Consider the following 27,942-nt stretch of genomic DNA (forward strand, 5'->3'; position numbering starts at 1 on the left):
AGGTTTTTTACCATAATTTATCTATCAGTTTATGATTTATAATTAAACAAAACCACTAGAAAAAATAAAAAACAATCAAAAAATTTCAAATGGTTTGCGACACAAAATGTAATTTATCTAATGGTATAAGCTATGATTACTCTGTGATAAACTGTCATTCAAGGCAAGACAGAAATGCAAGTACATGGAACACACAGAAAATATATAAAGTTTAAACAACCAAGAAACATAATAAGTACCCTACTTAGAGAATGTGTCTGTACATTTTTCCTTGTTTTTAAAAAATAAAATTTGTAGCTTAATTTTCCATTCATATTTTCAACATTTAATAAAGGATAACTTATGTTGGGAGTAATCTTTAAACAAGTCAATTTATAGTTAAAACCTAAAGCTGCATAACTGTTTTTTTGGTATTTTTCAACAAAGAGTAGATAATAGCTTACTACTAAGTTAAATAACATCTTTTAATTGTCAAGCTTATGGTACATTAGAAACTGAGGTGATTGTTTCTCGTTTTTTTTTTAAGAGACAAAAGTAAAACTGATTCCGCATTTTCATATAATATATAACTCTAAGTATGAAAAACATAAGCATTGCATATGCACTAATACTACAAATGGTACAAATATTTGATCTAATACTAAATTATTGAATGAAACCTACTCTGATCAGATTATTCTGCAATGGAATGGATAATCCGATATCATTTACAACAGTGGATTATCTTACAATACAATAAATGTTACACATAATGCATCATTTAGCCCACTAGTGCTTTCTTCTAGCTTCTGAACACTAAAATTTTCCGATATTAAAGGGTGGGAGCCCAAGCAGTCATAATACAGATAGGCATTATGTAGCTCAAATAACCATCATGTCATCTAATTGGGTGTCACAGGAAACCAGTGACAATAATACAAACTGTGAATATAGTCTAAGCAGATCAGAAATGGAGGTGTAAATCACCTGTCCTGTGCCACATTCACTTAAAGAGCCTGCAATGCCTACTAGGTCATGCAGGACTGCTCATCAATATGAAGTTAAAAAAGTTACTGGTTTAATACAATACATAGTTAATTGGCAGTTCTTGCCTAACATGCATTAGCAATGTATATTGCCACATGTACTATCTCATACAAAAATACCATAATTTGAAATCTTATACCCAACAAAACCCTTTCATGTTCGATCATCTATAAATATAGAAAAACTACATTGTGAGCATCATGAAAATAAGTATGCCAAAACTTCTCACAAATAACAAATTATATCTATATGATAAAAGAAAAATACAAAAATCACATTTTTCTGCTCTTTCTGAAAATTACTTTTGTGATTATGATGATAAAAAAAGAATAACCTACCTCAAAGCACAGGTAAAAACCTGGCCACAAACTTATTAATACACCTCATATTTGATAAATATTGACAAGGCTATCTGTACAATTACATAAAACTACATCAAGTATGCATCTACATAAATAACTTCCTCACCAATGTCCATTTAAACTTAACAAAAAGTTAAAGTACAGACCAAGTTCCAAAATCCTTAACAAAAAGTTAAAGTACAGACCAAGTTCCAAAATCCTTAACAAAAAGTTAAAGTACAGACCAAGTTCCAAAATCCTTAACAAAAAGTTAATGTACAGACCAAGTTCCAAAATCCTTAACCAAAAGTTAATGTACAGACCAAGTTCCAAAATCCTTAACAAAAGTTAATGTACAGACCAAGTTCCAAAATCCTTAACAAAAAGTTAATGTACAGACCAAGTTCCAAAATCCTTAACAAAAAGTTAATGTACAGACCAAGTTCCAAAATCCTTAACAAAAGTTAATGTACAGACCAAGTTCCAAAATCCTTAACAAAAGTTAATGAACAGACCAAGTTCCTAAATCCTTAACAAACAGTTAAAGTACAGACCAAGTTCCTAAATCCTTACCTATAAGTTCCAGATGTTTCATCTGTTGTTAACACCTGCATAATGTTTGCAACTTCATACAATTTTGACACAATGTGTTTCCCATCAGTCTTCTCTTTAGGTAACTCTATTGTACAACTGTTCTCATTCATTCCTTTTAATTTGCCTGTAACAACAAAAGAAAAGATTAGAAACAATAATAGAAACTATACAACGTAAATCTTTGAACACTTAATCACATTGCACGTCAAATACGAAGCACAAAACAACCAGATGATATAGAGATCACATTAAACCTTACAATACTCACAATACAGACTAAATATTAACCCTTGAAATATGCAGTTACAGTAGTGGTCAGATATTGATATCAAATTTCCAATCAAAGCAATCTATAGAATTAGAGCATAACTAGAAATCAACCTGATAATTAAAATAATTAATTAAATAAAATTTTGTTAAATTCTTTCTTTTAAAGATCAGAATATATCATTTTAATCAGTTGGGTGCCCTCACTATTAACAATATTTTCCCCACAATCTCAATACAAATCTTTGCCAGCTTTAATAGGTTTACTAAAGTTAGTCCTAAATATACAAATATAATGTTACAATAAATAACAATTATTATAAAATTAACAAAATAAAAATTTAAATTGACAATTAATAAGCTTAGTTATATTAAGTGTTATAACAAATGCTGTTGATAAAAGTAATAATAAAGAAATATTAAGAGTACAGTTTATTTAACGAACACACAAAACCTACCCGTTTGATTCTAGTACCACCAAAATTTAATGTTTATGTTCAATATGAATATAGCTAGGTGAAAGCAAAACATTTAGAATCATCCCTGAAAACATCTTGTAACAAATGAAAAAGGCCCTAAACAGCTCAAACAACACGTTTAAAGTAAAATGGCACCTGAGCTAAATTACATGTTACTATTTAGGAGTAGACTCAAGTAGCAGGTCGTTACAAAGGATGTAGTCAAAAACATGTGTTTAGGTTGATACAAAAAATAATAAGAAACTAAATGAATACCTGGATTATACAAGTAATTGCTAGAATATTAGCTCTGTTATGAAAACATAACAATGTTAAATGTAATACAAAAATACTTAAATACATGTCAAATCTTAAATTCATAATCTTTAGTCAAAACAGAAGTCAGATAATAACATTAAAACAATTACAAAATAGGTCAAACATTAACTTATAACATATAGTCACAGTACAGGCCATGTATCAGGTTACAGTGTACCTCAGTCACAATAGAGTTAAATACTAATCTACAGATCCTCAATTGTAATCATAGAACAGATCTGACAGACTCTAGTCAAAAGTTTCCCATGGGTGCTTCATTTTTTCATTACTCCTTCACAGATAATTACATATACATGATAAACTGTTTCTTCTGTTTTTATTTTTAGGCCTTCACCTGTCATTTATAATCAAAATATTTAGTTATGAAAGACTTTAACCTGTTGACTGCCAAGTATTTCAGCTGCTACGGCAACTTCGAACCAAGTTCAAAATACAACTTCAATGCTTCTTCACTTTGTAACTTTTTTCATGATGCCATTTTGGATCGAAAGTGAAACAATTTGTAAGCAGGTCAAATGTATCAGTGATGTCGAGAAACCCACTTGTTGAGAAATATATATGCAAAAACGGCTCGTTTGGGTTGAGAAAATATTTTACATAGAAGAGCGAACAACGTTTCGACCTTCTTCGGTCATCGTCAGGTTCACAAAGAAAGAGATAACTGACCGGAAGCTGACCACATGTTTGAAAGGGGTTGTGTAACTGTGTGTCGAAATGTAGAGGGCGGTATTAGATGTTTGAATATATAATTTTATTTATTTTATTATATTAATATAGGTATAACGGCGTTCCCAAACGAGCCGTTTTTGCATATAAATTTGCATATAAAGGTCAAATGTATGTATGGTGCTGACATCTAGCGTTGATGTTAGGTATTATTGAGAACGAATTAACTCGTCCATAGCACTGTGTTACCGATCGGCTTGGACAAGTTATCTATTCTACAGCACTGAACAGGCTAAACTTCAGGATTATAATCCTCTTCTTAGGCAATTTTTTTCCTTTAGGCTATTTTTAATACCCATTTAAAGGCTTAGAAAAAGATATCATAAAAGCAAACACTTTCACAGTCAAACCAAACTCAAATTTTTAAAATGTGCAACATTCAGATAAACTACACTGTACAAGCGATGACACATAATATCAGTAAATAGGCCCTATCCCTATTCCAGGGTCCATAATACAGCTTAAAACTTTTCTCTAACTCTTGGGATTGAGCCCATTGCAAATATATATTTTGCACTCTCCTGCTGCTATTCATAGTCCAGATCAGGTATTCATTTCATAAATCTCATGCAACAAACTGATAAGAGATCAACACACCAAATATTAAAACTGTAAGCTTTAACTATACTATTAATCAAACACTAAGTGCAACAAAAGTTCTCTTACAAGCTAAAAATCAATAAGGTCTGGCTAATAGCTGAAAGAAACAGAAGAGTGGTTCTGGATATAAGTCTGTTTTATATACTAGGTGATTAATGTTCATTTGATGTAAAATATATTAACCAGCTCTTTCTAAGAGCGACTCTGCATTTATACTCCAACAAACACGTGTCCTTACCTTGTTGTATCGAAAAATTCTCTTCATTTATTATAACAGGTTGTAAGATTTCACCAATGGGAGCTTTGATTGTTACATTAAACTTCTGCTTCTCAGTAGTAATTTCTAAGTTAGCTGGTTGGGTACTTTCATTGTAATCAATCCCAATATTTGTCGATACTGAATGACCCACAGGAAGAGATGCTAAAAATGTAAAAGAATTTGTAGTTTTTTCTAATGCTCTGATTTCACAAACAATATTACCTTTATATTAGACAATGCATGCAATATTTGGTTAGAAGGCTGTTAATAAATTAGTTTTAATGACAATTTTGTGACAAATGTATTATTCTAATACTGAAGAAATCTTATTACTCGTGCTTTTTGCATTGTATCTATGAACCTTGATGAAATTATTTGAAATGGACATTAAAAAAAACATAAGTTGAAGAGAACACATACCAATCTCTGGCATTCCTTTAATTTCCATATCTCCTGATTTCTATCAATTCATATAAAAATTAAATAAAAAACAGTCAGTAAGAACAACATGCTAAGAATTAATATAAAAAAATCATATTCTAAGCAAACATCAAAAGATTTTTAATCAACAATTTTATTTGAAATGTTAGAAACTGAAACTAGACTGAGCAAAACGATGCATGTTTCTCTAAACTTTTAAATCATTTCACTGTACAACATTTCTAGAAATGAAATTAAACTATATCCATAAAACCTTGTGGAAACAAATTAGCATATACCTAATCAAAAAAATAACACAACAAGGATTTTTAAATAGCCTAAAAATTTAAGAAAGATTATTAAAAATTTATTCTCATCAGATGTTTTATAAGAGAAACTAGTCTCTTGTGTTTAATTTTTTTATTTAACGTTAACATGATGAAAACCCTTTTGGATCAAATGTCACCTATTCTACAGATTCACTGAACAAAAAAAAACAAACAGAAACGTTTACTTTACAAAAATTAATATTGTGTTTTTAAACAGTCCTACTCTGAAATATTAATACTCAAGGCACATACTCAAGGCTGGACACTCAACAGTAAGATCCTACGTGAAATGAAGCTAAACTACTCAAGGCACACTTGACTGCAAGTTACTCTAAAGAATAACGTATCTGGTAGAATTACATTGTGACAAATTCTCCATATATACAAATACAGTTTAAAAAACAGATTTGCCAGACTTGATAAATTTGTTGACCTTTATTTGATTATATGTACTCTAAAAATATATATATTATAAAGAGTATGCACTACATAAACATGTTTCTAACATCAGTATTATTCCAACAGGCAGTTCCACTTTCATACAGTCTCTAGGTAACATGCTACCTGGAAATATGTGTGTATGTATATATAAAGCACAAACATCTCTATTTGTATGTTTGTTACCTAACTACTCCTAGGCCACTGGGCCAACCTGAATCTTTATAGGATAATAGTCTGGAATAAAGTACATGTTAATTGGAGGGTGGGGTGCATCCCCCCTACATCCCCTGTTATTGTACTTATTGAACACTTACTATCTTTAACATAAATTAATGTTAACTACATTCACAAATGGCACTATGTCCTTAAACCAAACAAAAACTATTAAATTTTCTATAACATACACACAAAAATAATTCACTTTTATTTCAAACATGCATTTTAGATTACAAAGAATTTGTTTGCAAATTGGACTGTGTTATGCCTACTGCAAATATTAAAACCTAATTTTAAGTGTTGTAAGCCATGGCACTTAACACTGAGTCAGTGAAGTGTGAAGAAGTATGCAAGTTCTAAGTTTATAATCTGGCTTGTCAATATCTATATTATGTATTTGTAATTAACGGAAGCTGTGAAACCTATAAGAGAATAGAAAGAAAAGCTAAAACAGGCAATTAGGGGTGTAAGGACATCATATGATACAAACAAGTTAAGATTGAGAATCTATTTAAATATTTCCTTTTGAAATTAATAAATTAAAATTTAGATAATACAAAAATTTAAATTTAAATGACATTTATTCAAAATAAAATTGTTTAATTACCTTTTAAATCAAACTATAAAATGTATCAATATTGACACTTTGACCATGCAGTAAACATCAGGTTAAAAAAATGAAATTGAGTTTGCTTATGGAAATCTTACTTTGTGTTCAATTATTCAGACTAAATAATGATTTTTCATAGAATTTAAAAATATAATAAAGTTTACCATCATAGTTAAAAAATACAATACTACAGAGTGATAAACTATACATACAAGAAGTAAAAGATCTTGCCATTTATGTATAATAAAATATAAAATAACTCAAGGCTTCTAATACAAACAAGACAAATTTAGTCTAGCTGTATCAAAGAATCTAATTAGTAACTTTTATAATTATTATAATTAAAAATGTCAGTACAACATAAATTAGATAAAAAAGTATGTACCCATGCCTGTCTTATTTTCATGCAACATTTCATGTTTGATATTTCACCTGATACTTGCTTGAAACTATGTATGTATGATACAAAATATCACTTGCAGAAATTCTAAAGTAATGGCATAGTTTGTTGGTTGAATTTAAGGAAAATTGGAGTATTTTTTTAGAACTTTCTAGAGATGGAAAATAAGCATTTTCATATTTGTTGTGAATGTTTTGTTAAATGTGATAAATAAAACAACTGGAAGACTGCTTTAACATGCAAGGTATTATAATGCATCTCATCTACTAGATGTTTTACAATAAGTACTATTTGAGCTTGTAGCTGGTTGTAAATTCAAATACAAGACAGTAACATCAACATAATCAAGTAATGATGAAACATTCACTGACAGTAGTTATTATCAGATGACTTAAAAAGTTCAAACTCACAGCTTTTACATAAAAAGCTCTAGAGGCATCAATATTAATGTTTTCTGTTTTTCTTTTCCTTTTTCTAGGGTGAATAGGAGGTGCATTGAATGTTTAATTTAAGTGCCATAGTTCCACTGAAAACTATGAAAGGTTTCAACTGATACAAACTCAAAAAGATTGCCATGCATAATGGTTGTATTTGGCAGTCATTATAACTCGCCCATGTGGGTGTGGCACTGGGACATAAACCGTGAATCCTCAAATCCACAGCGCAGCACACTCAACAATTTAGCAGTCTTAGAACATGAGAATGATGGAAATAAAACTGCGATTGGCAAATCTGTAACAGTGTTAAATCTGACTAATCATACCTCAAAACTTCATGCTATTTTGAAGACCACATTGTTTAGTACACAACAACAGATTTGTACCACCAAGACTTACTTTACTGTTTTTACTATTTCCTGATTTGTTTGATGTAGAGTTTGTAGCATACGATAAGTTTGTATACAGTAATTATGACACAGTTGTATATTGTATAAAACTGCTTTTCAAATATCTGTCTCCACTACATTCTTCACCATTTTATTTTCTCTATGTAACAGACATAATAATAAATGGAAAGTATTTTGCATTTGTTAATACAAAAAATACTACAAAGTCAATTGTTTTTATGAGTCATATTTGTTAATCTCACTTTTACCCTAAATTCAGCTTTCAAAAATTACACATCGGTAGTTAAATCTATATGCAAAAACAGCTTGTTTGGGTTGAGAAAATATTTTACATAGAAGAGCAAACAACGTTTCGACCTTCTTCGGTCATCGTCAGGTTCACAAAGAAAGAGGTAACTGACCGGAAGCTGACCACATGTTTGAAAGGGGTTGTGTAATTGAGTGTCAGAATGTAGAGGGCGGTGTTAGATGTTTGAATATATAATTATATTTATTTTATTATATTAATATAGGTCAGTTACCTCTTTCTTTGTGAACCTGATGATGACCGAAGAAGGTCGAAACATTGTTCGCTCTTCTATGTAAAATATTTTCTCAACCCAAACGAGCCATTTTTGCATATATATTTCTCTACAAGTGAGTTTTCTCGACATCACTAATTAGTAGTTAAATCATTTAAATTCTACTGACTTTGCAGTTGCTTAGAGAAAACTTAAGTTAACAAAGCCAGAAGAATTGTAGGCTTTCTCTTCATTTATATATTACTTGCATGACTCTAAAATGTATTAGAAAAGAAACATCTGATTACGCCAAATTTTCTGGGTTGTCACTGGAAAACAAGCACATGTACTTTTCACATTTCTTAAGAGATTACTAAAGGCTTAAAATGAAATGATCAAGTTTTTGCAGATGGTCAGTTCCTACATCTTAGCTTTGTCTTTAAACATTTTAATTTGATTGGTGTATTTATTTCATAGTGATACATTGATTCTTGTAGTGAATACACTGGCATTCTCTGTCTGAAATGTAAACAAACTGAAACCAAGGTGATGGTGCAAAGCAATAAGACAATGTTAACTGTCATGACTGTTGAAGTATCTAATTCTTAAGATGCCTAAGTGTGTCAGTTTGACACAAATTTGTTGTATGGTTTTATGATCTGATAAACAATAACAAACTACCATATGATATAGACTGAAACTTCAGATGAATTTTCTACACACTACACAGGTTTAAGAAAATATTTAATTTGTAGAAGAAAAAAAACAACTAAGTTTATTTTCTGTGATAATCTTTATTAATGGGGCATATTTTCACCAGGGTCCAATGTATCCATCTAAGTGCTATAGTGTTAAGCCAATAATAACTTGCATAGTTTGGCCAGCTTAGGAGATTTAGGTTAACCCTAACTTGATATTTTAAACTGTTTATACAAAACTACTTCTATAATCTTTCACTTGGGAGTTCTTATGATAAAATATAATAAAAATGTTGTATGAAATGTTGTTAATGATGAAAACAATGTTAGTAAATTAGTGGTACACATAAGTGAGTACCCTCTCTATTATTACAAGTTGCCAATACTGTTTCAAGCAACTTACATAAAATATGTTATTTTGTAACCAAGTAAAGAATTTTTACTCATCAGTGCAAAAGGAGGAAACCATAACTGGGTTAAAATTGTTATTAATAATTCATGGACGTAGAACAATGTATACGGTACTGTTTTTAGTAATTGAGACTCAAAAACACATGGATTTAGCTTGTTAATATTAACAATATTAAATAAACAATTGATACTGGAGAAATGCTTTCTAAAAATGTTAAAAACAATTATCTCTAAATTTTAAAATGTTCTTAATCCTTGGTTATTTTATAAAAAAAAGTATAATATAATTACCTCAAAAACAAATTAACAGGAAAGACATCAACTAATAAAACAATACATTCTAATCTTAATATGGAAAATACATAATGAGGCATTGGGTTTCAGTTTTGATTTAAGTGGACAGCTTACTTTAATTAGAAGTTAACACTAAGTTACTCAAATACATCCTAGTAATAAGCAATGTTTACTTCCAAAGCTTTTTGAGTATGACTCTTGTTCTCAGCTTTTTAAATACATAAACCAAGCTTTTATTAGGAATGTATTCCATAAGATATGTATGAAGTTTGAAAAAATGAAATGAGAAAGTTGAACACAACGTAAAATAAGCACAATCCCACCAACAAGTAAGACTATTACCTTATCTGGAATTCAAAGCTTCTTGATCTCACCACTCCCATTGTTGATAAAAAACACAAACACAAAATAAGCACAATCCTTCCAACAAGTTAGACTATTACCTTATCTGGAATACAAAGCTTCTTGATCTCACCACTCCCATTGTTGATAAAAAACACAAAGACTATTACCTTATCTGGAATACAAAGCTTCTTGATCTCACCACTCCCATTGTTGATAAAAAACACAAACACAAAATAAGCACAATCCTTCCAACAAGTTAGACTATTACCTTATCTGGAATACAAAGCTTCTTGATCTCACCACTCCCATTGTTGATAAAAACACAAACACAAAATAAGCACAATCCTTCCAACAAGTAAGACTATTATCTTATCTGGAATACAAAGCTTCTTGATCTCACCACTCCCATTGTTGATAAAAAACACAAACACAAAATAAGAACAATCCTTCCAACAAGTAAGACTATTACCTTATCTGGAATACAAAGCTTCTTGATCTCATCATTCCCATTGTTGATAAAAACACAAACACAAAATAAGAACAATCCTTCCAACAAGTAAGACTATTGCCTTATCTGGAATACAAAGCTTTTTGATCTCATCACTTCCATTGTTGATAAAAACACAAACACAAAATAAGCACAATCCTTCCAATAAGTAAAACTATTATCTTATCTGGAATACAAAGCTTCTTGATCTCACCACTCCCATTGTTGATAAAAAACACAAACACAAAATAAGAACAATCCTTCCAACAAGTAAGACTATTGCCTTATCTGGAATACAAAGCTTTTTGATCTCATCATTCCCATTGTTGATAAAAACACAAACACAAAATAAGAACAATCCTTCCAACAAGTAAGACTATTATCTTATCTGGAATACAAAGCTTCTTGATCTCATCACTCCCATTGTTGATAAAAACACAAACACAAAATAAGCACAATCCTTCCAACAAGTAAGACTATTACCTTATCTGGAATACAAAGCTTCTTGATCTCATCACTCCCATTGTTGATAAAAACACAAACACAAAATAAGCACAATCCCACCAACAAGTAAGACTATTACCTTATCTGGAATACAAAGCTTCTTGATCTCATCACTCCCATTGTTGATAAAAACACAAACACAAAATAAGCACAATCCCACCAACAAGTAAGACTATTACCTTATCTGGAATACAAAGCTTCTTGATCTCATTACTCCCATTGTTGATAAAAACACAAACACAAAATAAGCACAATCCTTCCAACAAGTAAGACTATTACCTTATCTGGAATACAAAGCTTTTTGATCTCATCATTCCCATTGTTGATAAAAACACAAACACAAAATAAGTACAATCCCACCAACAAGTAAGACTATTACCTTATCTGGAATACAAAGCTTTTTGATCTCATCATTCCCATTGTTGATAAAAACACAAACACAAAATAAGTACAATCCCACCAACAAGTAACACTATTATCTTATCTGGAATACAAAGCTTTTTGATCTCATCATTCCCATTGTTGATAAAAACACAAACACAAAATAAGCACAATCCTTCCAACAAGTAAGACTATTACCTTATCTGGAATACAAAGCTTTTTGATCTCATCATTCCCATTGTTGATAAAAACACAAACACAAAATAAGTACAATCCCACCAACAAGTAAGACTATTACCTTATCTGGAATACAAAGCTTTTTGATCTCATCATTCCCATTGTTGATAAAAACACAAACACAAAATAAGTACAATCCCACCAACAAGTAACACTATTACCTTATCTGGAATACAAAGCTTTTTGATCTCATCATTCCCATTGTTGATAAAAACACAAACACAAAATAAGCACAATCCTTCCAACAAGTAAGACTATTACCTTATCTGGAATACAAAGCTTTTTGATCTCATCATTCCCATTGTTGATAAAAACACAAACACAAAATAAGTACAATCCCACCAACAAGTAAGACTATTACCTTATCTGGAATACAAAGCTTTTTGATCTCATCATTCCCATTGTTGATAAAAACACAAACACAAAATAAGTACAATCCCACCAACAAGTAAGACTATTACCTTATCTGGAATACAAAGCTTTTTGATCTCATCATTCCCATTGTTGATAAAAACACAAACACAAAATAAGTACAATCCCACCAACAAGTAACACTATTACCTTATCTGGAACACAAAGCTTCTTGATCTCATCACTCCCATTGTTGATAAAATTCAGCTCCACAGATATCATCTTTGGTGAGTAGATATTTGATGTTCGTGTGAATCGATAAGAAACAGTAAGACCCTTTCCACTGTACCAATTAAGTAGTTCATGTTGTTTTGAGGGAATAAACACTGGATTGTTCACCTTGAGTTGATTAAAAAAAAAAACAGCTGATGATCAAATAAACCAATATTTACTGCCAAATACTCTAATCTCACTAAAAAGAAAAACTCAATTTCTGGCAATAATGATCTATGATATAACCTTGAGTAACATGTCTAGAAAACATACAGCCACTGACAACTTTTAAATACTGTGAATATTTACTAACAAATGTTTACCAAACAGTACAATTAGAATTTCTTGACTATTATAAGAATCCTACATGAGAGATACTCAAGTTATTGTCCAGTTGCTTCAAAGCACATTCCAGCAACTGATTATAGGGTAGAATAAAAGAAAACAAATATTTCAGAACAGCAAGGCCATGTTCAAAATATTTTTTAGAGAGAAAGAGGAGGTAAACAGAGACTTAACTTTCACTGTGTAATAAGAACATGAATCAAAGAAATGCAATTTTTTTCCAAAGAGACATCAGAGTATTTCTGACTATGTCAGTAATGTGAAATATATGTTTAAAAAAAGAACACGGATATTAACACTAGTAAACTACCTGTGCCAACAACAGCATTTATTTCACTGCCTTCACAAAAATGGCTCTTATGTATATGCTTACTGTAGCAAAGGAAAACATTTAAATAAATATGAAACTTGCGTAGATTAAAAAAAATGAATACAGCATGTAGTTTATATATCTCTGTGTTGCATGTCCAAGAAATCAGAGAACAGGAAATTGGAAGATATTTGTTACTATCAGAGACACTTGCTCTATCTATAATACATGTTTCATTGTCATTTATGACCATATTTTGATTTTTTGCATTCAGCTTTAAATTTTTCCAAAAATATAAAAATAAATGCTCAATTAGTTTCAAAGTTTGAATCTACCAAAAATATAAAACACGGGTTGATACTTAGAACTTTTTTTATAAAACAGGTAACAGTGTACAGAAATACTATAAATCATATAAAACTAACAGGAACAAATAATCAAGGTTACAAGCCAAGCAAAATAACTTACAGGAGAAAAGAGAGGATTCTGAACAAAGGATGATGTTTTCTCTGTGGATGGCATTAGGATATTGGTAGCTGATGTCGGCTGGATTATTGAACCCGAACTTGATGTTAAGGAAACTAACAAAACAGATACCATATTGAAAGCTCGACTGATGCTTGTATCAATACTCAAACCAAAGCTAGAAGATCCCTTTTCAACAACAACAAAAATTTAGTTAAATGTTTTTTATTTCATTAACTGTTCACCTTTTGCAGCTTCTTCTAAAACCTACTTTAGAGTTTTTACTTGGACCACTTGGTCATTTTCATCAAAGTTGATATTATAGTATGCACTATGTAAATTTTTGTTGGTGGTGGTGGTGTTTTGTTTTTCTTTTACTGGCTCAAACTTAAAATTGGTAATCTGTATAGAAAAAAATCTATGTAACTAACAAATACTGGATTACTGAATGAGTGATGACAAAGTAGCAAATAAATACAATCATTTATCATTAAATTGCTGAGGAAGTGCTGCAGCCAAGAAAATTACACATACATGTTACCTGTTTAAAGTTTATTATAGTACAGTGAACATGACTGGTGTACTTCACATACACATACATGTTACCTGTTTAAAGTTTATTATAGTACAGTGAACATGATTGTTTAAAGTTTATTATAGTACAGTGAACAAGTAAAGATGTAGTTACCTGTTTAAAGTTTATTATAGTACAGTGAACATGATTGGTGTACTTCACAAGTAAAGATGTAGTACAGTGAACATGATTGGTGTACTTCACAAGTAAAGAAACAAACTACCACTTAAGACTAAATTAAAACGTGTGTGGAATCAAAAGAAAAACATTAGCAATTAAAAACAGAAAAATACATTTCTAAATCTCGATCATAATGACTGGATTTACACTTATAAGTGAATTTCTAAAACTGTTCTGGATCTATTTTCAACTTTGAAATACACAGTAACCAAAATATATATTTATGCTTATTGAATAACCTTGTATTACGGTTTGTTAAAAATTCAACAGTAGCTGTTTTTCTAATGAAAATGGATTACTGAGCTCTTGTTCAGAAATGATAAAACTGCTACCTAGGTTGTGAATGCTTTGTTGGAAAGTAATTAAATTCAAATATTAACAGTAAGTTTTAATACTGTTCATATCAGCAAATTTTATAGGCACGTCTGTAAAACAAAAAAAAAGACCAATTGCAAAAGACGTTTTTCAGTTTTCTTTTTTGTGAACAATATCAATGACCAAAAAAAATATCTACTTTAAGCTTCAATGGCTGCTCAAAATAAATGGATAATAATTGCTGACAACAGCTTCAACAAATGTTGAAAAACTACAATTCTAATGGAAAATTTAAATTGTAAATATAAAAGGCATAGATATCCAAAATGCTTATCATCTTCTTGTTATAGCTCTAAATGTGATGGATTATTAATTTGTGATGGAGAACAAGAATATTGGTTGGTTGATTTAGTGTTTTATGGCAACAAGCGGCTAGGCTATCTGTGCCAAACATCTGGTAAAAAGGTAAAAGTAAAGTAAATTGTAGTAAAATTCATAAAAGGAAATGAAGGTAAAACAAAACAGAGTCCAAAAACATAAACAGCATAAAACCAATGTTGACATCTAGTCTACAACATTAAGAAAGAAACTACAGTAATAGAAGTTCTAAAGGACTTTCTGTAGCATAATGGTAATTATCATAACCCACCAGGAAGACTAACAGGTAAGTACAAGAACCACCATCAGTCACCTGAAGTTGGCCTTTCCAGTCCTGGTTCCGAGTTATGTGTCATTATGGCTATTTTCAAAAAGTGAAGTAATAAAAGTGTTAAAAGACGTGTAGCAAAATTTTAATAATAACTTGTCAGGATGACTAACGGATTGTTCAAACGGATAGTTCAAACAGCAGCTTTAGTCACCTGAAGTTGACCTTTCCAGTCCTGGTGTCAAGTTATTTAATGTTACGGCCATTTTCTAATTTAAATCAAACTAGAGAGACTGTGATTTTTAAAAGGGAACCACATTATAAAAGATGTAATGTATAAATTAAAAAATTAAAATGACATTAAAAAGATTAATGGCCTTTAAAAACTAAAAACTTTATCAAGGTGGAGAGTGTTACCATCACCAATAACACTGTCTAATATTATGAACAAACCTTGGGACAGAACATGTTTAAAATGGTGCCATTGTTGAGAGTTGTAATGATGGCAAGAAAGTAAAATGTTGCTCATTGTGATCTGAGTGTTACACAGACTACACACTGGTGCATCAGTTCCAGATAAAAGAAGACAATGAGTTAAAAAAATTGTGACAAACGCGTAGTCTAGTTAGAACAACTTCCTCCTTCTGATCCTTACAAAAGCAAGACAGCCAAAGTTCAATATAGGGTTTTATTTGAAAAGCTTGTTTTGACGTTGCTCACTCCAGGTCAACTGCCAGCTAGCATGGAGCCGAGCTTTGAATACAGGATCATAGTCCATGTATGGAATAGGCACAGCTGTGACAGTGCCAGAACAGATAGACTTAGCTGCCGTGTCTGCGAGCTCGTTCCTATGAATATCAACGTGGCCCGGTATCCAGAAAAACCGGATAGAAGTAGATGTTAAAAAGAAATGGGCCAGTCGGTTTTGAATAGCGGTGAGAATAGGGTGTGAACCAATTCCAGGGTTAGTGGAGAACTAAGCGAGTAAGTATAAATAGTGCAGTTACAGTACTGCTTAGCTTCTATGTGATCCAGGGCAAGAGAAATGGCGTACAGTTCAGCAGTGAACACAAAAGCTGTAGAAGGGATTCTGTGTGCAACCACCAAACCACAACAAACCATGGCAGAGCCCACAGAGTCACCTGACTTTGAACCATCCATATAAATAGGAATGGAAAGATTGTTTGAAAGATGTTCAGTAAATAAAAGACGGTACTTCCAATCGGGAGTATCTACTTTTCTCAAATGACTTAAAGAAAGGTCACATTTGGGGACTGTAATAAGCCATGGTGGGATGGGCTGACCAGTGGATACTGCAATGTTATCCAAGGACAGACCCAATTCATCCAACTGCACCTGGAAACGAAGGCCAAAACGAGCAATGGCAGATCGTCTGTTCTGAAAAAGTATGGCCCACTGAGGAAGGAAAACACAACCCCAGATGGGATGCTTTGATAAGGAACGATGTTTCAAAGCATATAGTAAAGACAGTTGCAAACAGCAAAGGTGCAAAGAAGGGTCATGAGACTCTATGTTTAAGCTCTGAACTGGGGAGGTGTGGAAAGCCCCAGTACAGAGGCAAAGTCCTTGATGATGAATGGAGTCCAGCATCTTTAAGGCCGAGGGTCTGGCAGAGCCATAGACCAGTGATCCATAGTCGAGTTTCGATTGAAATAAGAGCACAATATATCTTTAGCATAGAACATCGATCTGCTCTCCAAGTGGTGGTAGAGAGAACACGGAGGATGTTCAGTTCTCTTGTACATTTGACCCGTAGCTGCTTAATGTGTGGTATAAAGGTCAGCTTACGGTCAAAGATAAGCCCCAAGAACTTGGTCTCAGGGACCACAGGCAGAGAAACTTCACCGATATGGAGTTCAGGACCAGGATAAATACCCTGTTGGTGGCAAAAGTGCATGCAAACTGTTTTAGAGAGATAGAAATTAAACCTGTTCGCAGTGGTCCACTTCAGTAGACGATTGAGGGCAGTTTGTGGTTGCCACTCAATATATCTCATGTTCGATGACTGACATGAGATATGAAAGTCATTGACAGAGAGCCCGTTTGCAACAGTGAGAGAGAGATGTTCAGTGATGGCATTAATCTTTATATTGAAAAGTGTGACACTCAAAACACAGCCCTGAGGGAACCCAAGTTCCTGTAGAAAAGAACGGGAAAGTGTCAAACCCACACGAACTTGGAATCTGCTGTCCATTAAAAATTTGTTAATAAACATGGGTAAATGGCCATGTAACCCATACATATGGAGGTCTCACAAAATGCCATACCTCCAACTTGTGTCATAAGCCTTCTCAATGTCAAAGAATATTGATACAAGATGTTGTCACTTGAGAAAGGCTTCTCTGATTGATGTTTCAAGTAGAATCAGATGGTCCAAGATGGAGAACCAAACAAGACGAGTATTAACCATCTTCTCTAAGATCTTAGACAGTTCGTCAAAGCAATTGGAAGGTAGTTTGAAGGAATCTTGGGAACTTTCCCAGGCTTAAAGAAAGGTAGAACAATAGTCTGGTGCCAGGCATCAGGAAAAATATTCTCCTGCCAAATCCGGTTAAAACCAATTAGAAGAATATCAAGAAAAGTAGGAGATAGATGGCGCAGCATGTCATAGTGTACAATCTGGTCCAATCGATGTACTGCCAGACCAATGAAGGGCCAGTTTTAATTCCACCAGTGCAAAGGGACAATTATAGTCATAGAGACAATCAGCTCGAAAGGAAAGAGGCGATCGCTCTGCCTGAGTCTTGATGGCTAAAAAGGTGGAAGAAGTAGAAGTGCTAGATACCCGGCAATGCTCTGGGTATCAGCCACTTCCTGGCCATCAGAGAACAAGATCGAGAGGGAGACAGAGTTATATTGCCCACTGACCTTTTGAATCTTGTCCCATATGACTCTGGAACTGGTGGTAGAAGATATGTCACTTGTGAACTTAATCCAAGATTCCTTCTGGCTTTGATATCTTAACCACCAAGCATTGAAGGTGTGGGATATCTACGGAAAGTATCCCAAACCCGTTTTTTTAGCCTTCCGTGCCACGTGGCAGGCAGGATTCCACCAAGGACGAGGATATAGTCAAAAACGTGTCAAGGTTTTAGGAATACATTGAGCAACTGCTTGTATAATACAGTCAGTTACTGTTGCCACACGGTCGTCTATTGATGGTTGACAGACGATGGCTGGATCAAGTGCTGCGAGAGCAGTGAAAGTGGTCCAGTCTGCCTGATCCAGCTTCCACTGGGACACGTGGGTTTGTTAGCATCTTACCATGGCCAGTCTCTCTCAAAATTATAGGAAAATGATCACTTCCTCGTGGATTACTGTCAACCCTCCATGAAAAATGGGAGAATAATGAAGGGGAGCAAACTGAGAGATCAATAGCAGTATAGGACTGACTAGGAGCATGAAAATAAGTACAAGAACCAGTATTGAAAAGAAAAAGGTTGTGATCAGATAGCATACGCTCTACAGAGCAACCAATCCTATCAATAACAGTACTTCCCCAAAGGGGATGATGTCCATTAAAGTCCTCCAGGATTAAAAAGGGAAACAGCAACTGTTCAATAAGAGCATCAAGGTCTGATTGATCACAGCTCTCTCCAGGTGACAGGTAGAGAGAACAAACAGTGATGGTATGACACAAGGAAACACGGATGGCTGTGGCCTCCAAGAGTGTGTTGAGTGACAAAGACAGGGTGGGCACATGCTGATCAACCAACAGTGCCACCCTCCCTCCATCCATCACACAGCCTGTCATTTTTGTACAAAGAAAACTGCTGAAAGGTGACTGTATCAGCAGGCTTTAGAAATGTTTCCTGTAAGGAAAGATATACAGAATGGTAGGAAGCAATCAGTGTTTTGATGTCATTCAGATTAGAGCGTAAACCTCGACAGTTCCACTGTATCAAGGTAACCATTTTTAATGATGTGTAGGCAAACTGGCTAGAGAACCCTTCTGTTTACGACCATGTCTTTTTTCTTTACTGTCCTTATTAGAGGGAGGTCTATCAACCTCCATGGATCCTGCTATGGATCGATTGAGCAGGTTTTGTTGTTTGATGAGTATTCTAGTGACTGAGTTCACAAACAAATGATTGTTTTGCATCTTGGGGAGGGAGAAGAAGATGTATCCAAAGAAATGCCTGTACCTGGAACCAAAGGATGTGGATCTTGGGGTTTCTTGGAATGTATGGAAGGGACAGAGATGGGTGTAGAAGTTGATTCATCAACTTTTTAACCATGGAGATCAAAAGCCTTTTCATTTGTTTTGAGAACAATTCTCTTGGAGGCACAGAGAGATCTGTCTGCACTCCCACTGTAGTTGTGGAACAAAGTGCAGCAGCATACGTCCGAGATGAAGTGGTGGACAGCAATTTTCGAGCCTCAGGAAGCTTCTTTACTGACTTTGGAGAGCCAGCAAGTCCCTCCAGTCCCATCTGAATAAAAAGGGGGGACATTTGCCCTAAAGGTTTCTCTGAAAGAGAATGTAGGATAAGAAAATGAGGTACAACAGGTGGTACAGATGTTAAAGATTGCTGCTTAGAAACTTCAATATGTGGTCGTTTACCTATGGACTGTTATTCACTATTTTATTTAAATTTTTATTTGGTGGATCCATAGGAAAAAAGTAAATTTCGGTGCCCACTGACCCCACCCACCATGGAGCCCTACAAGGGGAAGCACCACAATGTCAAGCAAGAACATTGCAACAATGCCAGGGTTTCGTGAGCATTATACCCAAACACCAGCATCAAACACAATGTCCACAACACCTGTTAAGAACTTCCAACACTGGTACTTGGTTGACCCTAGCCCAAGTGGACCAGCCAACTGACCCAAGGGGGGCCACCCAAAGGTTGCCTGTCTACAGGAATTCAAGAACAAAGTGGTGTGTTAGGGTTGGACCCCTCAACCACCAGGATCCTTTCCTCCCCTTCACAAGTCACCACGCATGGCAAATACCTGGGTGGATGTTTAGATCCCAGAGGAAGAAAACCGAAGGAACAGAACCTTCCCTGAGAGGTCCCCTCACCACGTAGAGGAATCCACACCAAGGGGAACAAAAAGAAAGCAATCAAAACAGTATTAGCAAGTAGTAAACTATGCAAAAAATAGCAGAAGAAAGCAAATACAGCCAAATTACAACAAGAACATCACAAATGTCATTATAAAAACGGGTAGGTCCAAGAAGTCTTCATAGAAATGAATAAAAAGCCTACAATACAAGCATTTTTGAAATGTTGACCTTTTTTTTTCAGGGGCAAAGAGAAAGTCAATGATGAACTTGACAATATGTATTTTATTTATATTGATGTTTTGTCCTTATATGAAGATAGTGATGATGTTAAAGAAAGGAAATATAACTTGAGAGAATGCAAAAATGCATATGATATTACATTTTTTTCACAACAGATCATTCTTAGACAAAACAATTACCAAGTTGAAAGTGCATGAAAATGAATCCTTTAATTCTATTTGTAAAACAGGTTCTGGGAATACCTTTCTAAATGGAACATGCTCACTTTACCTAATGATGCAGACCATTTATCACTTAATATGAGTGAAAAAAAACTACAAATGATAGCAGAGAAACCAAAGAAATCTTAGACACTAACGAGTTAAAAAAATATATATAAATAAAATACAACCCAAAACTTATGTTGTATTCTATCAAGAGAAGAATGTTATTCTTTGATAGATTGTTTAGGCAGAGTATTCATGATGAAACTTTGTAGAATGGATGGCAACTGCCTGTTGTGGAGACATAAGTGTAGAAGACGTTTTGAAAGTCTTGAAGGCAGAAGACTTTCCAAACATCGTCCTCTACACTTATGTTTCCATAACAAGCAGTTGCCGTTCATTCTACAAAGTTTCATCAAGAATGTTAGCAGTTCTACTGTGTGCTTCATGATAAAACAAAGTTTTTCATTTGATATCAGAACTCAACAGACAACCTGATCTTTAAACTTGATACAGTATCTTGTAAACATATTTCAAATGAAGCTGTTTAAACTGCAAATGCTATTTATCTAACATTCCTAATATATAGTTTACATTTGTTGATACACTGATCTTTATATAGTCATACCTTCATCTATATTCAATATTTTGCAATTAGGACACTGAAATTTTTATCATTGGTGCATTCCTTTTAACATCAATTCTGCAATCAAATTCTAAGATAGATTTTTGGTGATCCTACCCATGGTACAAAAACATTACACAATTTGCCAATACAAGACATGTTATAAAAGCTGTAATAAATTTACTTAGTGAAAAAAAGTAATTCTAATGCCTTTATAACTGGAAAAAAAAAACTAAGAAATCCCACTGCTTTCATAAACTATTAATTCCTATTAAATCACAAAGAATCTAATTATTTTCTAGTTTGATAAACCAAGCAACATCATATAATAGAAATTTAAATTTAGATAATTTTAACTAGTACAAGTACCTCTATACTTTTTAACTATAAAATCAATTTAAATATCTAATAGCTTTCTATTCATTTACATTAAAAACAATATTACTAAAATTTAGCATGTGAGATGAAGTCTCTTACAATTTTCTATCTATGGTATACAATTAGATGATGTTTAAACCAATAACTACAAAATTAAAACTAATAACTTCTGAAATGAGAAAGCTTTGAAGGATTATCAAATTGTTAATATATTAATAATTCTTAAGAACTTACAATCTTCCAAGTCCAGCAGTAGGTCAAGGTTGTTTTTAGTTTCTTCAGGTATATTATTTTCTTTGTTTTTCTTTTTAGGAGATAGTTTCTATGTTTACAAAACAAATTACATATTTCAGGAATTGAAAAACCTAACATGTCCATTTGTAATTTACCAACACAAAACTACTATAAAAACTAGGTGCTGATAAAATATACTTGAAATTATTAGAAATAAGTTTAAAGAATAATACATATGCTCTTGACACACATCCTTTCCATTTGATTCATAGGTGTTAAATAAAAACTAACTATAATTAATTATCAATAAATAAAGGTCAACACCCTAGTTTCTACAAAAAAGTTTTTGCTACAAATCTATGGCCATTCATATCAACTTTAATTTTAAATATTTATTCACAAAAATTTGTTCGTGGAATAAATCATTTTCATATATTTTTAACAGGTTTTATATAAATATTTAAATATAATAATTCATAACAATCAGTTTTATGATCATTCTAGTGAATATATTAAATGTTTGTAAAATCAGTGATTGATTTTTGTGTTTTTAATTATGATCAAAAACACCATATCAATTATAAATTCAGATTCTGAAGTAAAAGTCCAACTTTGCAACAGATAAAAAGCATTAGCTATCAACAACTATTATACTAGTTTCCATTTTTTAAAGAGCAGCAGCAGATCTCACATATTTGAAACTGATCCATCTAGAATACACATTTTAACAGAATTTTTTTAATGTACCTTTGGCTTCGTTTTTTTCTTCTGATCCACTAGAATCGGACTCATCAACATCCCCAGAACTTGAATCTTCTTCACTACTTGATTCGCTATTAGAACTTTTATTGTTTGCTTTAACTTTATCTTTCAGTTTCAACTCTTCTGAATCAGACTCACTTTCAGACATGCTGCTTGCTTCACTTTCACTGCTATCAGCTCCAGATTTACTACTGCTACTGCTTCCTTCCTCTGCACTACTTTTACTTTCTGATTCTGATTCTTCAGGTTCAGATGTCTCTGATGCTGTTTTAAAAAGAAAATGCAGTTCAACAAGTATACATTAAATTATACAGATAACCAACATCCATTGCACTGAACCACATTTCTTTGCAAAAGAAAGTTGGAACACCATACCAAGCTTAACCACCAAAATCCACAAATTCATTTCAAACTCACATTATCTTTCTTTCAACAGCTTCAACGAGCCAAGATTTCCCCTCTTTAAATCTCTGTGGTTCAAAATATAACCTCAAAGTCAAATCAACGACATCAAAATGAGTAGAGTTCAAAACAATGATTCATTGAAACATTAGTGTGTCTTTTTGCCCTTGAACCTAGATTTTGAGAACTGATATAGATGTACATATTGAATTACGAAAAACATTTTATGTAAACAGATTTGCCAGTTTCAGAGAATTATTGCATTACCTGTAATCACCAAAATTACACTAACCTTCTGAAGCCAGCAAAAACAAAAGACATGTAACTGCATTAAAAATAACTTCACTTTCATGAGGAACTTGTAAAGAAAGTGTTTTATCCTGTAATAATTTACAATTCTAATAAATGCACTGAAAAGAAGATATTTACCATCACCATCAGGAGAGCTTGTCTCAGTTTCTGAATAGAAAGATTTTTTTTTTCAAAATTTGTTTTTTTTTCTTTGTAGTGTGCACCTCCTGCCATGGCATCACAACCTCTACATTACGCACTGATGCATCTGGAGCATTTTCAGGAAAATGTGGCAATTCATGATAACCACTTGCTCTTGCGTTTATATAGTGAGACAAAGATCCTAACTGAAACTGATCATGGTCTACAATAAATAAATAAAATAAATTTATAACTTACATTAGATCTTTAAGGTATCAACAAAAAAAATTAAAAAATGTTCAAACTGAGTCACACTGTAAACATGTTTGACTATATATGTATATATTTATTGATATATACATATATATATATATATATTGTGAACCAAAACGTTTTGCTACAAATTTCTCTGTTAGCAAAGTGAAGTAAGTGAGAAACGTTTTGTTTCAAGAGATAGTTAATCCTGAACGAAGCTATAAGCTTCCTTAAGTTTATATCCTCTTCAGAACCTGTAACTTACAAGTAAGTTATCTACTGTGCACAAGTTTAGTAGATCCTACAATTTGTATGATGTAACAAGTATGAGCAATCTTATTTTTAAAACATCTGTAGCAAAAAGAGAGAAATCACATTTGTGATAATTTAACCAGACATTTAGAGCTATTATGATAAGTTATGAAAACACAGCACTGCATTATAAATCACAAATGAGTTTAACTTATGTACAATACTAGTTTTTGAACCTGCCTTTGATAATACTATATCAAGTTTGTAAAAATTATAAACATTAAGCTCTGTTCACATTCAATTTTTGTTTGTTTTTTTCTGATGAGTATATTGCAAGCAAAATTTACAAAGAGATTAACTTCAATATGCTCTTTATGCATGTAAGTAACTGCTAAACTAGAACAAGGTTAATCAGAGCTTAAACAAAAAGTGTAACATGGATAGCAACAACACTAAATTCTACAGAAATGTTATTAGAGCATCATATTTTAGTATCTTTAAAGCATTAACAGAATCAGTTCCAGATTTTGAGCCATTCTTTTTTATTTATTAACTCTAATTTTAGATACAATGAAACCTCTGTCCTTCAGTGCTATTTTAGTGTTAAAAAATCAGATTGCTAGATGAGCATTTTAGTAATCATAATCTATCTTATTCTTAGTAACACATCAGTTTTACTTTTAAAAAAATTATTCAAAGTTTTATCATTGTTTTCCTTAATTAATAAACTTCATTTCTCACATCAATGTTCTTTGATCTATCAACATATGTCTCCATATTCTACCACCATACTGGAATTGGCCATACCAAGCTTCAGTGACATAAAAACAGTTATAACAACATACTACAGCTAGGGACATTAGTTGTAGAAAGAAACCACAATAAACATTAAGATGACACAGAACAACTTTAACTGAAACATAAATCTATCCAATTTTACCAACCTTTGAATCGTGACTCCAATATGGGTGCTGGTTTTGAGGCAAGAAGAATCTTCTTGGCATACTTTGCAAGAACAGTTCCCTTTTCACCTTGAGGCATGATAAGTTGCCTCAGGAAACGAGCTCGATCTCTGATGTCATAGTTCTGATCATACTTAGCCAGGTTGAAAACATATTGTGTCACAAGCTTTGTCTGTTTAGAATTGGTAAGATATAGTTTGGCAGCTAGGTTCAAAGTCTGAAGTTTTACAATGTCCTCCTGCAAAAGATTTGATATAAAAAAATATATAATGATAAATTAAAACAAGTTTCATGACAGTTATTAAGATATGAAAATCATGTTTATTTTACTGTAGAGTTGAGAGTAGTAATTAACTGATCTTCCTAGTAAACTGGTAAATGGTTGAATAAAAAATATTAAAATATGAACTTGTAGTATTATACAAATTTTTTTAGCCCTTACCAAAATATAAACAAAACATCAGACAATGATTACTGTCTTCACATGTCCTTATACTCTTGAAATATTAAGAGTCCTTCATTCCTCCTGGTATAGAAATACAGAACTTTGTAATAATTTTAAGCAATAAAGGACCAAGAACATGACATAATGAAATTTCCTGAGGGAACCATATGGTATTTACCTTTATATGAAAATGTATTCTTTTGTCAATTTACCCAAAAAATTTAAACTAATTTAAATAAAAAGTCAGAAAAATAAGAAAGGGTGTTTGATTAATAAAAAAAAAGTTTTTACTCACTTCATTAATAAACGTTTTTGCTACTTTCCGAAGGACATCTGGTGCTATTTTTGGAACTCTGTCAGAATATTCTCCTAAAAGCCAAAGAATTGAAGCTTTAGCCAAAGGAACAGTGATGTTATCAACAAGTCTTGTCATGTGAATGATGATGTCTTTGTGCTCACTTGGCTGGAAAAATAATTTATAATAAATTGTCACAAAATTTTTACAGAAACAAGTGTTATTCATAATTCCTTTATGGATAAAAAGATGGCAAATGATACTTCAAGTAAAAAGCATAATGACTTTATATTAAAAATGTTTTCCTTCTCATTATAAACTTGGATAAAAATAAAATGCAGATAGCAGTATAAGTAATATATTCAAAATAACTTAATTAATTCCTTCATTAAACATTAATTAATAAAAATGAAGAACACCAATGTACAGTACACAAAACTTTGAAAAATAACTGGAATTTATGATATTGGTAAAAATAATATTAATCATTCCTCACTCCATTTTTACATAAATCAGGCATCCACTGATATGTCATGTGATCCAAAATAGCAAGTAACTGATCATTCAGCATACACTTGTCAAAAGTCTGCGAGATTTCACTTCAGTTTGGTGTGGGATTAAAATAAATAGAAGGTGAAGTGTGGTAACAATGCTGCATGTTTAAAATGAATGCCAATAAAATTTTCAGGTAAACTCAACAACCCTTCTGTATGAACTGTTTAGGGTAACTTTAGTATCACTTGATTGGATACTATGCATTTCCTATTGAGCATTTCAGTATGTTGAACAGGATTGAAGTTCTTCAAGAAATGTGTCAACCCATTCTGTATATTAACAGTAAAATCAAATGTTCCTACAGTGGTGAAACATATCATTGCATCACCTAATTTTTTTCATACTTTTCTTAGTTCCTGTAATTTCTAAGAGATTATGCATTGTAAAAGTCAGAACAAGTGCAAAACAGTTACGGACATTGTGTCGTAAGCCAACTCATATTTCAGTCACTCAAACATGTATATACATCTTTATTAACAAACCAACTGTGATAAAGACCTTACAGGCAAAGATCAACAAATACCCAGCAAATAAGAAAGTGTTCTCCAAGTAAGAATAGCTATATTTCAAGATAATGTACTGAACAAAAAGTGGTCACAAAATCCATTTCTTGACTCTGACATCCTCATGGCACGGGGTGTATAAGGAACTGAATACAGGCAAGGGTGGTTCATGATGCAGCACATGAATTAGGGCTTCTTGGTTTCTTGTTTTACTCACTGGCTTTGAGAAATTTTCAATAGGATTGAGACTTGGACTGTTACATAAGCAATATAGTATCTTGATTTCCTCCCTTCAAAGACAGTCCTTTCCTGAAGCAATGAAATAAAACATACAATGCCTTTGCAATATGCACAGAGTAAAATTTCTTCTATTTCTCATTTACATCATACAGTGCATGGATATTATCAACATTTTTAGCCATTTGAAATGGAACAGAGTTATCCTGGAATTGCACTGGTCAACTCCACTAAAATGATTCTGAATTATTGGGTTTAACTGGGACTTGAGGATTTTGATGACAAAAAATTTTGATTTTGATTTTGAGGATTGCATTGACAGTGCCTTTCTCAAAATACAGGTATCTCACATCCTAGTCACAGATACATTCCCATATCGCTTGACCCAGCAGATGTTTCACACTGTATTCAAACATTCTGGATGAAACATTTCTCCATAATGACATCATACAAAGTGCTTCCCATGAGACCCATTCAGGTTGAACTTTGATTCAGCTGAGAAGATCACTTTGCTCAACATTACTTCAATCGTCAACCTGCTCTTTGGCCCCCTTGAACCTTATCTTGTTGGCGAGAAAGGAATTCTTTCTTGGCCATTTTGCTAGAAGAAAAGCTGAACACAAATGAAACTGGATGATACACATGGTAACAATGACCACTGGAATTTCCTTCTATGCTCTTTTAAAATCTGTGGACAGTGCTCCACAATGCCAGTCTTTCAATGTCCCTCCATCCAGCAGCTTACAGTTTAGAGGTCAATTCAATCATCCTAGCAACCTGCCTCGTTGAAAGTCCTTCTTTGTTCATATAAATGATTGCTTTTTTTTTTTTTGTGGAATCAGGATGCAACCCTTGGCCAGGTAGCATCATACACATGAAACAAATAGGTTTCTATGTTGACTCTTAGTAAGAACCTCTATCAATAACCACAAAATGGT

The 27,942-nt window shown here is 32.7% G+C and overlaps 1 protein-coding gene across 1 annotated transcript in view; it reads right to left on the reverse strand.

The window, feature by feature from the left end:
* Positions 1–27,942, reverse strand: part of LOC143249844 (AP-3 complex subunit beta-2-like) — a 92,967-nt gene that overhangs the window by 1,346 nt on the left and 63,679 nt on the right. Inside the window, 11 exon segments of the mRNA XM_076500389.1 lie at positions 1,941–2,085; positions 4,590–4,772; positions 5,031–5,070; positions 12,292–12,480; positions 13,478–13,590; positions 21,905–21,964; positions 22,652–22,876; positions 23,504–23,549; positions 23,551–23,723; positions 24,952–25,207; positions 25,710–25,877. Of these exon segments, the coding sequence (XP_076356504.1) occupies positions 1,941–2,085; positions 4,590–4,772; positions 5,031–5,070; positions 12,292–12,480; positions 13,478–13,590; positions 21,905–21,964; positions 22,652–22,876; positions 23,504–23,549; positions 23,551–23,723; positions 24,952–25,207; positions 25,710–25,877 (1,598 nt within the window).

Source organism: Tachypleus tridentatus, chromosome 4 (assembly GCF_004210375.1).
Source record: "Tachypleus tridentatus isolate NWPU-2018 chromosome 4, ASM421037v1, whole genome shotgun sequence".
Taxonomy (NCBI): Eukaryota; Metazoa; Arthropoda; class Merostomata; order Xiphosura; family Limulidae; genus Tachypleus; species Tachypleus tridentatus.